The 15,902-nt window shown below is 54.7% G+C and overlaps 1 protein-coding gene across 5 annotated transcripts in view; it reads right to left on the reverse strand.

The window, feature by feature from the left end:
- The window catches only part of DLG4 (discs large MAGUK scaffold protein 4), a 122,382-nt gene that overhangs the window by 46,988 nt on the left and 59,492 nt on the right, over positions 1-15,902 (reverse strand). For 2 of the 5 annotated variants that reach the window (XM_053261491.1, XM_053261489.1), the window contains exon 2: positions 5,789-5,854. The exons of 1 other annotated variant lie outside the window; for it this stretch is intronic. In XM_053261491.1, coding sequence (XP_053117466.1) covers positions 5,789-5,854 — 66 coding nt within the window. Of the gene's footprint in view, positions 1-5,689; positions 5,855-15,902 lie in introns of all 5 variants that reach the window. 2 more of the 5 variants (XM_053261488.1, XM_053261486.1) reach the window with 1 other exon arrangement.

Below are 15,902 nucleotides of genomic sequence, written 5' to 3' on the forward strand. Positions count from 1 at the left end.
ACTCGCTGCAGTGAGCTTTGCAAACCTGTGGCAGGCTCTTGCCAAGTCTCAACAGAAAAGCAGGAACCAAGAATGCAGCAAGGCAGGTGGGACAGAGCAAAAATGAAGGGGCGAAGTTACCACAAGGCCCCCCCCCCAACTCCGAATCTGTACACAGGTCCTTGTAGCACAGCGCCCCCCCTAGAAATTATCCCCCCCACCTCACGCCCTCCAACAGCCCTTGGTCTGGCACTCAGGTTAATTGGATTGGCAGCCGGGCAGGCTCTGCCAGGACAGGCCTCTGAGGTCACCTCCCTGATGGGATTAGAAGCAGGACGGAGGAGGCAGGTGAGGGCGGCTGCTGATCCGTGCATCTCTGTGCCCACCTCCTCGCCACAGGCCAGCCCAAGCCTGGAGCACTTCCCTCCCCACACGTAGGAAAAATCATAATCCTACGCAACACAAGGATGGGCCGTGGATTCAGATTAGGACCTGCAATGTGCGTCAGGCAAGACCAAGAAGTGGGGCAGAGAACCCAGGAGTCCTGGGGCCCCCTTTCCACCCTCTACTTTTGCAGGAGAGTGTTTGTTTGAAAACCGTAAAAGGGGCAGCTGAGGGGGAAGGGGAACTGGGCCAGGGGCTCGATGCTGGGCGGGGGGGAGTTCAACCCACCTTCTCCCTCCTGTTTGAAATTGCACACCTCCCAAAGCTGCTAGTAGGGGAGAAAGACCAGTCCAATATGGGCACCTGTATGCTTTCCTCTGGGTCAATCTGCAATGGCGTGGGAAGGCCACTGTAGCTGGGGATGATGGGAGTTGTAGTCCAAAGCATCTGGGGACCGAAGTTTGGGAACCCCTAGCCTGTGTCCTGTTTCCAACAGCGGACAGCCAGATGCCCCTTGGAAAACTCCCAATAGAAGCAAGAAGGGGGTGTCCTCCTTTTCTTTGCCCCGCCCCCACCATCTGGCATGGAGAGATAGACTGCCTCTGACCAGGGGGGTTCTGTCTTGCTATCATGCCTAACAGCTCTGGATAGACTCAGCCTGCAAACAAACAAACAAAAACCATATCCAGTTTGGTTTGCTTCTCCACTGCCCTGGTCAAAGACGAATGGACAACGAGAGGCAATCTCGCCTGGCCCCAAAGAAGAAGGGATTCTGAAACAGCTGGAGCACCTACAGGGTGCCCGAAGCTGTCAAGACAGCCTTATTCACCCCTCTGTTGGAATTTATCATTTCAGTAATTCAGGGAAAGGCCCCTTCATGAGAAAAAGGGAACTCTCGCTGCTTGCCTTCCCTCACTCCTAGCAAGAAAAGAATTCATTTAATGCTGCCATTTTGTCCGGACCCTAAATCAGCCATGTGTCCGCTGGTGGGGGCTGCAGCCCGCCCATTAATCACAAGAGGCCCCAAGGAGACAAAAAGGAGCTGCATTCATTGGACCTGGGGGCTCCGTTTCCTCCATTTCCTTCAAGCCTAACTGGACGCATCCTGGCAGATCTCTCTTTCCCCTCCCAAAAGGTCAACGTCCTGTGGCTGACGCCTTCCCCTTAAGCAGTCCTATGAACAGCCCACCCCATCAGGGCAGGCAAAGGGACCGGAGGGTGGGGTTTGCAGAAGGAGGGCAGGCGACCATTTGACACAATGGAGAGGAAGGCCATCAGGCAGAGATCGTGTGTGTTTTTCAAAGTATTATGCACATAGATAGGAACAGAGGAAGCTGCCATATACTGAGTCAGACCCTTGGTCCATCTCGCTCAGTACTGTCTACACAGACCAGCAGCGGCTTCTCCAAGGTGGCAGGCAGGGGTCTCTCTCAGCCCTGTCTTGGAGATGCTGCCCAGGAGGGAGCTCAGAACCTAGATGCTCTTCCCAGAGCGACTCCATCCCCTAAGGGTGTGAGCATCTTCCAGTGCTGCTCGCACTTCTAGTCTCCCATTCCTATGCAACCAGGGCTGACCCTGCTTAGCTAAGGGGACAAGTCATGCTGGCTACTTCAAGGCCAGCTCTCTTCCTTAAAAGGCATCTTGGCAGTGGTGGGATTCAAACCCACGCCCCCAAAGAGACAGGGGCCATAACCCAGCGCCTTAGACCGCTCAGCCGTGCGTATAGTAAAAATAAAAATAGCTTTCAGGAAGAAATTAATAATACCTTTCAATAATAGATTGAAAGATTTGCAAGTCAATTAGCTGCCTAGCATTTAATAAGCGAGCTAAAGCGAGTGGGGCCAACCTGAGGCTGCTGTTGGACTACAACTCCCATCATCCCCAGCTGCAACGCAGCAGCCAGAAAGCCTCAGGTTGGCCACCCCTGAACTAATCAATCATATGCATACTGCCTCAATGAAACTGCTCCTCAGGCAGATACATGACATCAGCTTGCCGATCCTGCTCTCTTTGGCTAGTGCAGACGTGAGTAGGGGGAAAATCTTGCTCTTTGTGAGGAGGAGGGAGACGTTGCTGTGGCCTGCAGACCCCCAAACCCCAGAGATTTTGGGGACTTTGCCCCCAAAGACCCCACGGTTATTTGGGGGAGGTTTTTTCTTTCTTTTAGTCTGCATGAGTTGATTAACTGCACCAGACTGAATCTTGGAGCCTGAATGAAAGACGGACAGAGTTTTGGGTGGATGCCAGTTTCAGTGCTGTCCCGCATTGGACACAGGATCTCGGGTAGGAGGGACTGGAATTACCAGATCTCAACTGGCTTCCTTTCAAATTTAGCAAAACTATCAAAGCTGTCCCCACACATAGCGCCATTCCCAAAAACTGGTCTCTTGGGAGAAGGGTTCCTCAAATCCAACGGCATGCTTCAGTTCATCCGAACCCAGCGTACCACAACTCAAGGGCACCTTGAAGAAGCTAAAATGGAGAGGAACCATCTTCTTTCATTGCCCCCCACAACCCCATGGCAGGCCTCAGGCCATTGTGGCTGGGGATGATGGGCGTTGTAGTCCAACAACCTCTGGGGAGCCAAGCAAGAGAATGCCTGAACTATGTGACACCAGCTCTCTGGTGAGAAGAGAGACTTTACTACCAATCTATTGGTCCTCTGTTCGAATCCCGAAGCTCTGTCACAAACTCAGTAGTTGGGCAAGACACCCTTCCTCAGCCTCAGTCGTCCCCATCTCTAACATGGGCATAATAATACGAACCTCCCTTCACACTGAAACGACAGATGCAAAGTCTTTTGGAGATGCAAGAAGACAGCAGGCCCTTGTTTCTTTTCAAGGTAATGAGTGAGACATCAAGCAATGCACTGTTTTATGTAATTATCAGTACATAATGATTATTACGGACCCCTCCCCCAAATCACTGCCTTCTCTATACAGGAGAGCCTCCGAATTGGCAGCCACCATGACGAACCCAAATCAGAATCTCTGGTCTCCCACGTAGGGGCTTCCCAGAGGCACCTGATGGCTACTATGGGAAACAGGATGCTGGACTGGGGGGGCTTGGGCCCAATCCACCAGGGCTCTTCTTCAGCTCTTCTGCAGCCTGCCAATCGTGCTTTCCCAAATCCTTTCCCAATCACCCCACAAAACCCAATGAATGAATACAGACTCACTGGCAAGCCTGTCCAGCGCCCCCCCCCCAGTTTCATGAGAATGATTCCCCCCCGCCCAGAACCTCTCAAAACCTCCAGGCCAAGACACACCACGCCCCGCCACACACACCACGCCCCCCTAGCGTCGCCCCCACGATCATAAATACCTCTCAGTAGGCCAGAGCGGAGGCTACGCGTGGTGCAGGGCTCAGGCGTGTTTGTGTGCAGGTGGATGTCAAACATGTGGGAGACGGCATGCAAGGAGGACAGGCGCGCACACACAGCATGCGGAAAGCGTGAGGCGGAGACACGACACGCACACACCAGGGCTGAAGTCCAGAAACTGCGACCAACGACAACATTTTGCTTCCCCAAGTCTCTAGCACAAGGGTGGTAAACCGGAGGCTCACCAGCTGCTGCTGGACTACAACTCCCGTCAGCTGCTGCTGCGTCGCTAGACTTCTTGAACCAGCTGGGGGTGATGGGTGTTGTAGTCCAGCAACCGCTGGAGAGCCTCCGGTTAACCAGCCCGGTGCTTTTCGATCTGCATCCCACAGGATTCTTGCAGACGCATCCTAAAGGTTGGCTCTTTCAGATATGAACATAAGCTGGAGATTGGGCAGTGTTCCTAACTGGCCGCCACATCCCCCCCCCCCCGGTCAGTGAACCCTGATTGAGAGAAGGGAGGCCGTCTCCGTCACCTCTTTTCAGGAAAGCGGCGACATCTTTTTATCAGCGATGGGAGGCCTTTGTGTGCGCCCACCTCTGTGGCTGCAGCTCATGGACTTCATGGGCAGCTTCAGTACTTTAGGAGCTATTTGGACATATGTCTATTTAAAAAACCAACACATGTAATAATCGACAGGGACACATGAAGCGCACACATTTCCCAGATCGCAATACGGACACATCTTGCCAAGAACACGCGGAGAAGCCTGCCCACGTCTTCCACACTAAGTATCACACACCCACCACCAGTTGCGAAATTTCACAAGCATCCCATCTCACTCACATTCACACACACACACACACACACACACCTACCACTACTGACAGACAACCTTAGTGCATCATATGGGTCAAGCACAAGGAAGAATCGGCCAAGTTCATGCCCAGGAAGCATCCCTTGCCTTCCAGAGCTGCTTTGCATGGTTAAAGGGGACCCATAAAACGCTTCTGTGTCCACATGTTGAAGAATGCAGTGAGCAAGACTGTGCAGTCTGCTTGCGAGGGAGCGGGAAGGGGCCCAAGGATAGAATTTAGAGGTTCTCCAGCCGGGGGGCTCAGATGCTGTTGGACTACAACTCCCATTGTCAAAGGCCAGGGGATGATGGGAGCTGTAGTCCAACCACATCTGGGGACCCAAGTTTGAGAACCTCTGATAGCACTGCAAATACTGGTCTGACGCTGGGGAATTGATCAATTGGCCAAATGGAGGCTTCTCCAGCAGTTGTTGGACTACAACTCCCACCATCCCCCGCTGCAATGAATTGTGGCTTGGGATGATGGGAGTTGTAGTCCAACAACTGCTGGAGAAGCTCGGCTTGGTCACTCCTGTAATATGTGATCTCTCTCTCTCTCTCTCTCTCTCTCACACACACACACCCCTGCAAAAAGCGGTGCACATGCCGTGCGACACACAGATATGGTTGCAGCCATGACAACCCCATGCTGATTCACTGGTTGCACTGCAAAAGATGCATTAGCCCCACTTGTGCACAAATAGCGTCACACGCTCACACAGACTGCCATTTCACGCCTACGTACAGAAGCAGCAGCAACACACACACAATCTCTCTCTCTCTCTCACACACACACACACACACACAGAGACAGGTTCCAAAGACGCCATTCACGGACCCCGGCGCCTGGGGCCCCGCCTCGCACCCAGAGACAGCCGCGCACACACACACACACACACACACACACACACACACACACACACACACACGTGCCTTGCAGACCCAGAGAGATGAGGACAGGCGAACCGGGCCCTGCAGACCCCACTCGGACAGAGAGACGTGCTGCCAAGACGGAGTGTGATGCCCACGGGTGGGTGTGGGTGTGGCAGGGGTGGGTGGGTGGGGCCAGGTGTGCCCGCGGTGGCGGCGGCGGCAGCAGGGCGGCGTCCCCTCTCCTGGCCGGGGCACCCACGCCCCCCCTTCCTACCTTCATGGGGGAGATGTGCGAGTGGGACACGTAGCCGTGGACGCTCTCGATCTGGGATAGGTTCTTCTCCGCCACGTGGACCAGTTCGGGGGCCTTTACCTGGTTGGGGAGGTGGGCGGGGCTGTGCTCCAGCGGGGGGCTGTCTTCATCTTGGTAACGATATTTCTGAAAGGGAAGAGGCAGAGCGTCAGCGCATGCCCCCCACTCCACGGCTGATGCCACGGAAGCAGGAACACGGCGGGCCGGGCGGTGGGGGGGCCGGCATGGCCGCATCAGGCTCTGCACCCAAGCCTCCTCCTGAACAACTGACCGAGAACTCCTTGGCTCCATCCCCCTGAGAGAGTCGCCGCCGCCGCCTCTGCCTTCCCCTGGCAGGGCTCCTGCTCCTTAAAACAGCTGCAGAGCAGGCCACTCTGGGAAGAGCTCCTGCACGCTTCCAGGCAGAAGGTTCCAACAAGTCCCCTCCCTGGCAGCATCTCCAAGAGAGGGCTGGGAGAGAAGACTCCTGCCTGCAACCTCGGAGAAGCCGCTGCCAGTCTGTGCAGGCAATGCTGAGCTAGATGGACCCAGGGTCTGACTCAGTATATGGCAGCTTCCTAGCATCTGGAGACCAAGGCTGGCAGCCCCTAATCTCGATGTTATGATCTCTCTCTCTCTCTCTCTCTCTCTCTCTCTCTCTCTCTCTCTCTCTCTCTCTCCACTTGGTTTGCATCCAGACGGCAACACGCTTGCTCTGACGCTGACCCTCTTCCTCCCACAAGCTGCATCCACAAAGCCCAGACCCGGCTTAACAGGGACCTATTTTGACCTGGGACCCCACAAGGCTGAGACCTGACAGCGTTTCCTCAGTGCCGGGGGGGGAGGGTGCCGATGCATAGCGCAGAGCACCCCTGAGCATGGACAGAGTGCCTTCCCTACCATCACCACCACCACCACTCCCTCCTCTCCAGCAGCTGCTGTTCGCCGCCATGGGGTTTACTGGGGAGGGCTTGCTTTTGAACTGTGATCCCTACGGGCCAGATCTGCGAGTCCATATTCCACCCTGCCACCCTTCGTGGTGCTCTCCTCCCAGGGGAGGCCCGGGAGTGGCCACGCTCCATGCCCCCTCATGGGGGCTGCGTCATGTCAGGGGCAGCTCCGGTTTTCAGGGCCCCCTTGGCCAAGGACCCTCCATGGGCCCTCCCACGGTGGGCCCCCCAAGAGTCGCTCTGCCACCTCAGTAGGACGGCAGTGGGCACAGAGAGGGTCTCAGGGATCAGTGTGTGTGTGGGGGGGGAAGCAAGTGGGGGTTTGGAGGAAAAGAGCCTCTCTCTGCCCAGCCACATCCTCGCCCGCCCCCCCCCACCGCACTTTCCTTTTCCCAACCAGCCCAAAGGAGAAGAAAACCATTAAGCCTGATGCTTCAGAGCTCAATCCCCTAAAGCAAAGAAGCCACCGAAGCCTTGAAGAACACAACAAGACGGGGAGTTTTTAAAATGCACATTTGCCTGGAAACAGGGGTTGGCGCAGGGAGCCGAGGGTAGGGGGGCGGGGGGGAGCCAGAGAAAACAAGTGGCAGTGGCTGGCGGGCACCGTGCCCCCGACCAGGGCTGAAGGAGAGCAGGTGGGTGCTGCACTCCTGGAAGCAGATCAGGGTCCGGGATCCGTGGGGGAGCTGGTGGGGGTCCCAGAGGGGCTCTCTTGGCAGGTGGGTCATCTGGCTGGCGAGGTGGAGTTCAGCCAGCTTGGATGCCTCCCCACTGAAGAATCACATCCTGGGGATGAGGGATAGGGAGGGTACAGGGTGTCGCTCGGTGGCAGAGAAGGTCCTGGGTTCAGCCCCTGGCAGCATCTCCAGGTCGGGCTGGGACTGGGACTCCTGCCTGAAACCTGGGAAAGCTGCTGCCGGTCAGAGCAGACACTGTTGAGCGAGATGGACCCAGGGCCTGACTCGGTCAAAGGCAGCTGCTTCTGTCCCAGTTCCCAGCGCTGTCTCTGGAAGTCCAAGCAACCACGTAGCACGTGGGACCACCCACCAGCTGCACCCCCCTGGACAGGGACAGCCCGGCCACCATCATCCTGGCACAATTCAGACTAAACAGCTGCCATGACCCTTGGGCCTGCCCTGGAAGACCTGCAGAAATGTCAGCACGGAACAGGGCTACGAGGGAGGGAGCATCTCTTGCCAGTGGGACATCTGCAGCTGGTGCCCTCTGAAGCAAGGGGGGGGCGCCCGGAGAAGGGAATGAGCTCCCCAGGAAGGGCACGCAGCTGAAAGAAACACAGCTTCTTCTCCGGTTTGCCCCTGCCTCCACTTCCCTTCCTTGGTGCTGAATTTTACATTGTAAGCTCTTGGGGGCACAGACCTTTCCTCTGATGTTCCGGAAAGGGAGGAGAGCTGGTTTTGTGGTAAGGTAAAGTGTGCCGTCAAGTCAATTCCGATGCCTGGCGCCCACGGAGCCCTGTGGTTCTCTTTGGTAGAATACAGGAGGGGTTTGCCATTGCCTCTTCCCGCGCAGTATGAGATGACGCCTTTCAGCATCTTCCTATATCACTGCTGCCCGATATAGGGAAACATACCAGCGGGGATATGAACCGGAAACCTTCTGCTTGTTAATCAAGCATTTAAGGTTTTGTGGTAGCAAGCATGAACTGACCCAGTTGCTAAGCAGGATCTGCCCTGGTTTGCATTTGTATGGGAGACTGTGTGCCATGACAGTCCCCTTAGGGGAGGGGGCCGCTCTGGGAAGAGCCCCGGCCTGCTTGCCTGAAGAAGGTTCCAAGTTCCTCCCTGGCAGCATCTCCAAGATAGGGCTGAGAGAAACTCCTGCCTGCAGCCTTGGAGAGGCCGCTGCCAGTCTGAGAAGACAATACTGAGCGAGATGGACCCAGGGTCTGACAGCTTCCAATGTTCCACATGCACACAGACAATGCAATCATAAAAGCAGATGAGGAGGAGGCGGATAAAGGCAAAGACCGGCTTTTTGCCCCAAATATCTCTCAATATTCAATATTCCCAACATGCTGGTTTTAATCTAATTTTTCCCCATTTTACTGCTACTACAGATTTTATCACTCTACTTGGGTTTTACTGTTCTGGGGTTTTTGTGATTGTTATGAGCTGCCGTGGGAGTTTTGTTAAACTGGAGCGTGGCATAAAATAAGTTTCACAATAAGCAAAATACAGTTAATGAAATTATTTGGTGGTATTCAGCAGACTGCTTTTGCAGGGGGAAACATACTATTGGTGTTGATCCAAAGTGATATGGAATGCCCTGCCTGAAGGAGACCACGGCTGTCCTGTGCATGCAGGATGCCGCTGAGAATCTATCTGGATCGGAATTCAATACACAGGTCTCAACCTAAAAAGCCCCTTATCGGTGGGGGTTAAGGTAGAAGGAAAGCTGCGTCTCTCCTCCCCAGTGACGTCACAGGCACTGGCCAAGGGGTGGCTTCAGCCTATACGGAACCACAGTCCAACCTGCAGGGGGAGAATTCCTTCTGCCCTGCAGCAAAATATTAGTGTGACAGGCCAGAGAAAATATCGTTTGCCTGCCACACGAGGACCTGTGCTGATTCTCTGGGTAGCCACTTGGCTCTGATCACATAAAACACCCCAACCAAGGGAAGAGAGCTGGTCTCGTGGTCGCCAGCATGACTTGTCCCCATAGCTAAGCAGGGTCTGCCCTGGTTGCAAATGAAAGGAAGGCTAGAAATGAAAGCACTGTAAGAGATTCCCCTGAGGGGATGGAGCCGCCACTCTGGGAAGAGCAGAAGGTTCTGAGTTCCCTCCCTGGCAGCATCTCCAAGATCGGGCTGAGAGAGACTCCTGCCTGCCACCTTGGAGAAGCCGCTGCCCGTCTGTGTAGGCAATACTGAGCTGGATGGACCCAGGGTCTGACTCAGTATATGGCAGCTTCCTCTGTTCCTAACCAATCTCTGAGGAAGGGCGGAGGGGCGATGTGCCATTGTAACACTTCTGGATGAAGCCCACCCGGGGGCGGTTTAGGCGGGCCCTGCTGGGATTCTGCTCCCTGCAGCGCCTTGTGCCCACACACCCCACCCACACTAAACTGCCGTCTAACTGCAGCAGGGATAGAGCAGATAACTGGCGGCGTCCGGATTGCTTGAGGAGGGTTCGCTCAGCCCAGCCTCCGTCTCCACATTCACGTGGAAGCAACTCCACCTCCGTGAGCCAAAATGGGGCACGTGACAGCAACGGAAGACCCTCCCTGGAGTTAGGCCATTATCGTGTTGATTAACCAAAAAATGGAGCAGAGGGGACTCATTCGTGCTGCACTTGAGGTGCGGCGGGCACAGAACAAAACCCCGGTAAAAAATGAATCCTGGCACAGGAGAGGAACCCGGAGCCGATTCAAGCAGCCATTCAAATGCAAACAGCGGAAAGGACCAGATTCCAGGAGGTCCAAATCATTCGGTGGGGGCAGAGGTTCCAGACCCTGACTGACCGGTTAGGCCTGCCGTCCCGATTGGCTAGAAGCCACACAGGAATCGAGGAAGCTGCCTCCGACAGAGTCAGACCCTCGGTCCATCTCGTTCAGTGTGAAGGACTCTGGCTGGCAGCAAGGTTTCCGGCAGGAGTCTCACCCAGCCGCCCTACTCAGAAACATGAGGGATGGAAACTGGCCAAGGCTGCCTGCCTACCCCTGCTTTAAAAGATCCATCCAATATGAGGGGAAGGGGCTGGGCATTTGGGGCAAGAGACCCATCCTCCCTCCAGCTGCAGGCCATGAATTTCCTCACCAGCTGGACAGGGATCATTAACTCCCCACCACCACTGCTTGTCCTCATCTCAAAAACACACCTCGCAGTTCTGCTTTGAACAGGTCGAAACTTGAAATATTCTTGGCTGAAATTTGTTGCGGTTTCCCAGAGAACAGCTCTCTCTCTCTCTCTTTCTCTCTTGCACGTGCGCGCACACACTACACACAACACAACAGCTTGCTTCTGTTCTGGTGCAATGCATTTTGGAAAGAAACACCATTGGAGCATTAAAAAAAGGCCTTTAAGAACACCTGATGACACCTGGTGTGATACTCAACAACTGGTATTATTCAAAGAGAGACTGCCTTTGAACACAGCGATGGTCCTTGATTGTCCTATACTCCTTCCTGCATTTGTTGAATCCTCTTTTAAAGCCACTGAAGCCAGTGGCCATTGCTACATCCTGTGGCAGTGAGTTCCCCAAGCTTAGTTTTGCATTGTATGAAGGACTTCCCTCTCCTTAACCTCCTGCCAATCCATTTCACTAAATGCTGCCTAGTTCTAGTGTTGTGAGAGAGGGGAGAAAACATCTCTCCCAACCACCCCCGCCCGCTTCTCCACATCATGCCTAATTCTACAAAGTTCTGGCAACCTTTTGCTTTCTTCTCTGAACCACCGACTGGACAAGCAGAAATACCAGCTCTTGTAACCTGGGATCTTCCACTCAGACTCATATCCATGAAGATTTGCCACAGCCTGCATCTAACAGGACCCCTTCCCTCCATTGGCTGAGTTGCTGTGATGTCACAGAGTTTTCAGCCAAACACACAGTGTGGCTTGTGGGAAGGAAGGAGAGAAAAGTGTGTGTGTGGGGAGGGGGGTCACACATAAGGAAATCAAGGGTTGCTCCCTAAGGCACACACGACTGATATCTACATGCTGACTGGAGCTAACTAACCCAGCTGTCTCACTACAGTCCCTTTCCAGACTGTGGCTAAAAACTACTGGCCCCAGGTAACCAGGAGAGCTGGTCCTGTGGCAGCAAGCATGAATTGCCTCCTTTGCTAAGCAGGGTCCACCCTGGCTTGCATTTGGGTGGGAGACTACATGTGAGCGTTGTCAGATATTCCCCTCAGGGGATGGGGCCGCTCTGGGAAGAGCACCTGCTGAGGGCTGAGAGAGACTCCTGCCTGCAACCTTGGCGAAGCCGCTGCCAGTTTGTGCAGACAATACTGAGCTAGATAGACCAAGGGTCTGACTCAGTATATGGCGGCTTCCTCTGTTCCTATACTTTTTAAACAACTCAAGCTCTTGTTTAAACTGTGAACATTGCCCAGGTCCCACCTTTCCAACACGATTCGGTGGGACCATGTGGTTTCCTCTGGCTTCTGGTTTACAAGGCAACACAAGGCTCCAACTGACGACAAGGAATGGGCCGAGACGATTCTGTCCCATCAGAACAGCCCCCGCTCACAGCTCCAGAAGGGTTCTTGGGCAAAACACGGATGTTGTACTGAGGGAGAAAATCCCACTGTGGGAGTTGACTGATCAGCTGTTCAACAAGGAACCTGGAACCCTGTACAGTCAAACTGCTTAGTCCAGAAGTTTGGGGCTCTTCCCACACCAGGCTTGCAAAAAGTGGACGCGAGTGGGAATGCTTGCCGTCACCAGGGCAATGGCACAAACCGCACAGGACAAAAGACACACCGAGTGCCACAGAATCCCGGCCACTTCCCTCAACGAAGACTCAGAGGCCACGGGATCTGGCAGCTGCAAGTCCATGAGGGGAGGCAGCCAGCATGAAGAAGATGCTCCTGGAGGGGTCATCTTGTCCTGCCAGATTTCTATACCTTCCACACATCGCCATCATCATTATCTACATTTTCTATCCCGCTCTTCCTCCAAGGAGCCCACACTACATACTTGAATTTCCCTTTCACAACAACCCTGTGAAGTAGGCTAGGCTGAGAGAGAAGTGACTGGCCCAGAGTCACCCAGCAAGTCTCCTGGCTGAATGGGGATTGGAACTCGGGTCTCCCCGGTCCTAGTCCAGCACTCTAACCACTACACCACGCATAAGAGTACATGTTGCATTTCTCACTTCCCCATCATGTGTGACGGACTTGCCTTGTGAACCAAGCTGTCTGGTGTATTTTGAACGAGTCCAGGAGTTCTCAACCTCAGTAGCCCCCAGATGTTGTTGGGCTACTACAGCTCCCATCATCCCCGGCAACTCTGGCTGTTGTGGATGGGGGTGATAGGAGCTGTAGACCAGCAACATCTGGGGGCCCGAGGCTGAGAAGCCCTGGGTGAGTTCATCAATATCCAGTCGAGAAGGAGGGAGAAAGCAAGCAGCCAGGCGGGCGGGGAGCCTCAAAGCTGCACAACTTTCTTGCAGCCGCCCTTGGTGTGTGACCTGCGTCCTTAGATTCAGGGACATCAACTGACAAAGTACCCATTAAAGCTGCCCCTTTAAAGCTGCCCCACAGCGCCCTCCTGTTCTCTGCCCCACCCAGCAACCGGTACTCAGGAATAAACTGTCCCTGAACATGGAGGCTCCACGTCATGCAGAGACCTCTCCTCCTCCTCTGGTGAATTTGCCTAATCCCCCTTTCAAGCCACCGAAGCCACAGCCATCACCACAGCCAGTGGCGGATTAACGGAGAGGCAGAGGAGGCATTTGCCTATGGCGGCATCCTTTGAGGAGCAGCAGATTTTGCACGCCTCAAATTTTGCCGCCCTTCTCTGGGGGCAGCAGCGGCGACATTAACAAAGGTGAAATTGGGAATCCCTCCTTCCTGGTCTCCCCCACACTCCCCGCAGCCACTGCCATGCCCCACCCTGTTTGGGGGGGCAAAAGGGGGGACTTTCCCCTTTCCCCCTCCCCGCAGCCACGGCAACCACCCCCACACAGCTGCAGTTTTTTAAGAAGGTGAAAGGGCAGCCAAAAGCTTCATCCGCCCCTGACCACATCGTGGGGCAGCCAATGCCATCGCTGCATTCTGCAGAGTGTGACGGGGGGGCTGTCAGGAGGGCCCCAATCCCCCGAGGCGGCAAGACATCCCAGGGACCCCAGGGACGGCACGGCACGGCTTGGGTCTGGCTTCCTCAGGAGGAGAGGAGACCGGCAGCTCGGAGCCTGCCTGGAATAATCTCGGCTTTATTGACAGAGAGATGGGGGCGCATCAGTGGAGAGGCCAGCTGCATGCGCACTCCATGCACGCCCGCGGAGACAGAGGTGCCCGGCTGCTGTGGCACCCCCGGCGGAGCTGCTCCCAGCTCCACTCTCTCTCTGCTCCTGACCCAACCAGCAAAGCTCCCCCTGCCAAAGTGGTCCCCGCTCACTCCCACCTTTCCACACAGCTGCCTTTCCCAGGCTCTGGGGCCAAACAGGCAGGAGGAGAGAGCTCGGATGATATCTCCATTATTGCTCCCTTTGGGGAAACATCCTGGACGATTAACCGCTCATCCGCTTAACAAAAGGAGACCGGTATTGCTTTTGTCTGCCCCAAATCTTCTGGCCACCCATTTCTTTGGGTGACCCACATTTCAATATAATGGGGGGCCCTCTCCCTTTCTCCACTCCAGGCAACTTTTTACCGTATGTACCCTAATAGAAGACGACTCTGTATTTAAGAGGACCCACTGGAAAACAGAGATTAAATAGAGGGTATACCTGTATTGGCCACCTTAAGTGGCGCAGAGGGGAAATGCTTGACTCACAAGCAGAAGGTTGCCAGTTCAAATCCCCACTGGTACTATTATCGGGCAGCAGCGATATAGGACGATGCTGAAAGGCATCATCTCATACTGCGTGGGAGGAGGCAATGGTCAACCCCTCCTGTATTCTGCCAAAGACAAACACAGGTCTCTGGGGGCTCCAGGAGTCAAAATGGACTTGACAGCACACTTTACCTTTACCTTTATACCTGTATTGACCCAAAAGCAAGAGGGCTCTGAATCTGAGACAACCCCCTGATTCCTAACATCAAAGAACTTGGAAAAAACTGAGCCTTGGATTCAGGAAAAGACAATATAAGGAAAGGAAAGGTTGTGCCGACTCCTGGAGACCACAGAGCCATGTGGTTTTCTTGGTAGAATACAGGACAATATAAAACACCCTCATCCCCTAGTTGTCCTTTCCTCTACGCCAGGGGTTCCAAAGTGTGGGGCCCCAGATGTTGCAGGACTACAACTCCCAGCACCCCTGGCCACAATAACCTTTGTGGATGATGGGATTTGTTGTCCACTGGCATCTGGGGACCCACGCTTGGGAGCCCCTGATCTAAACAAAGACAGAGGGTGGGGTGGGGCACCATGGCTCAGTGGAAGAGCCTCTGCTTTGCATGCAGAAGGTCCCCAGCTCCGTCCCTGGCAGCATCTCCAGGTAGGCCTGGGGAAGACTGACTCTTGCCTGGAACCTTGAAGAGCTGCTGCCAGTCAGTGCAGGCCATGGGGAACCGGATGGACCAACAGTCCGACTCGGCAGAAGGCAGCTGCCTGTGTGCCTAGGATTCATTTGCCACCCTGACCCTCCAATGGGCACCAGCCAGCAGCTATGGGGCGACACCCGCTCCCTCCTCACTTCGGCCCAGGGAGGAAGCTCAGTGGAGAGGCACGCGCACCCCAGGAGGAGCTTCGTGGCTGAGCAGGCTTTGGACCCGGGTTGCCCCAGCTCTAGCCACGGCAGGCCAGCATTGCTCCTCCGTCCTGCCTTCCAGACGAGAAACGGCCCCTGGGCTCTAGGATGGCTGGAGGCTCCTGGCAAGGGGTGGAGCGGGGCCTGCACCAACAAGCGACCCCAAGAGGAATGGGGGTTTTCAGCAGCGAGTGCAAAGCTCATCAGTAGGTTTCCTAGCTGCAAACCCAGCCCTGAACATGGACCCCCTTGCATCTCTGTTCCAGCCAACGCCCTTGAAATTCTCTCTTCTCCAGAACTCTTCCTCTGAGCAACGAAGGGCAGGACATGGAAGAGGAAAGTCCTGCTCTGCTGAGTCTGCTGCTGCAGGGGTTCCCAACCTTAGGTCCCCAGACGCTGTTGCACTACAACTCCCATCATGCCCAGCCACAATGGCCAAAGAGAACCCCTGCCTTAGCGGCCCTTCGCTGGATCTCCCCACCTCCAGGGTAGCGGCAGGGCCTTTTCAGTGGTGGTGCCCCTGCAGGGAATTCTCTCCCCAGAGAGGCTTGCCTGATGCCCAACTTAATGTCCTTCAGCACTGAGGCCAAACTTAATTGTCCAGCCCTATAAGCCCAATTCAGACATTACAGATGCCTGCTCATTCGTGCATGTGTTTGTGTGAATGACTGTACCTGTGTTCATTTTAAAAGTGAACCTGGATACAGACCCTTCAAATATATGGTACAGACAGGAAGTGTACTGCTGTACCTGTGTTCAACATAACGCGTGAATGACTGTACCTGCGTACAGATCTGTACCCATGTACACTGTACAGTTGTTGTACGAGTGCTGAACTTAACATGTGAATGCCTCCATCTATATCAATAT

This window comes from Hemicordylus capensis, chromosome 6, assembly GCF_027244095.1.
Source record: "Hemicordylus capensis ecotype Gifberg chromosome 6, rHemCap1.1.pri, whole genome shotgun sequence".
Lineage (NCBI taxonomy): Eukaryota > Metazoa > Chordata > Lepidosauria > Squamata > Cordylidae > Hemicordylus > Hemicordylus capensis.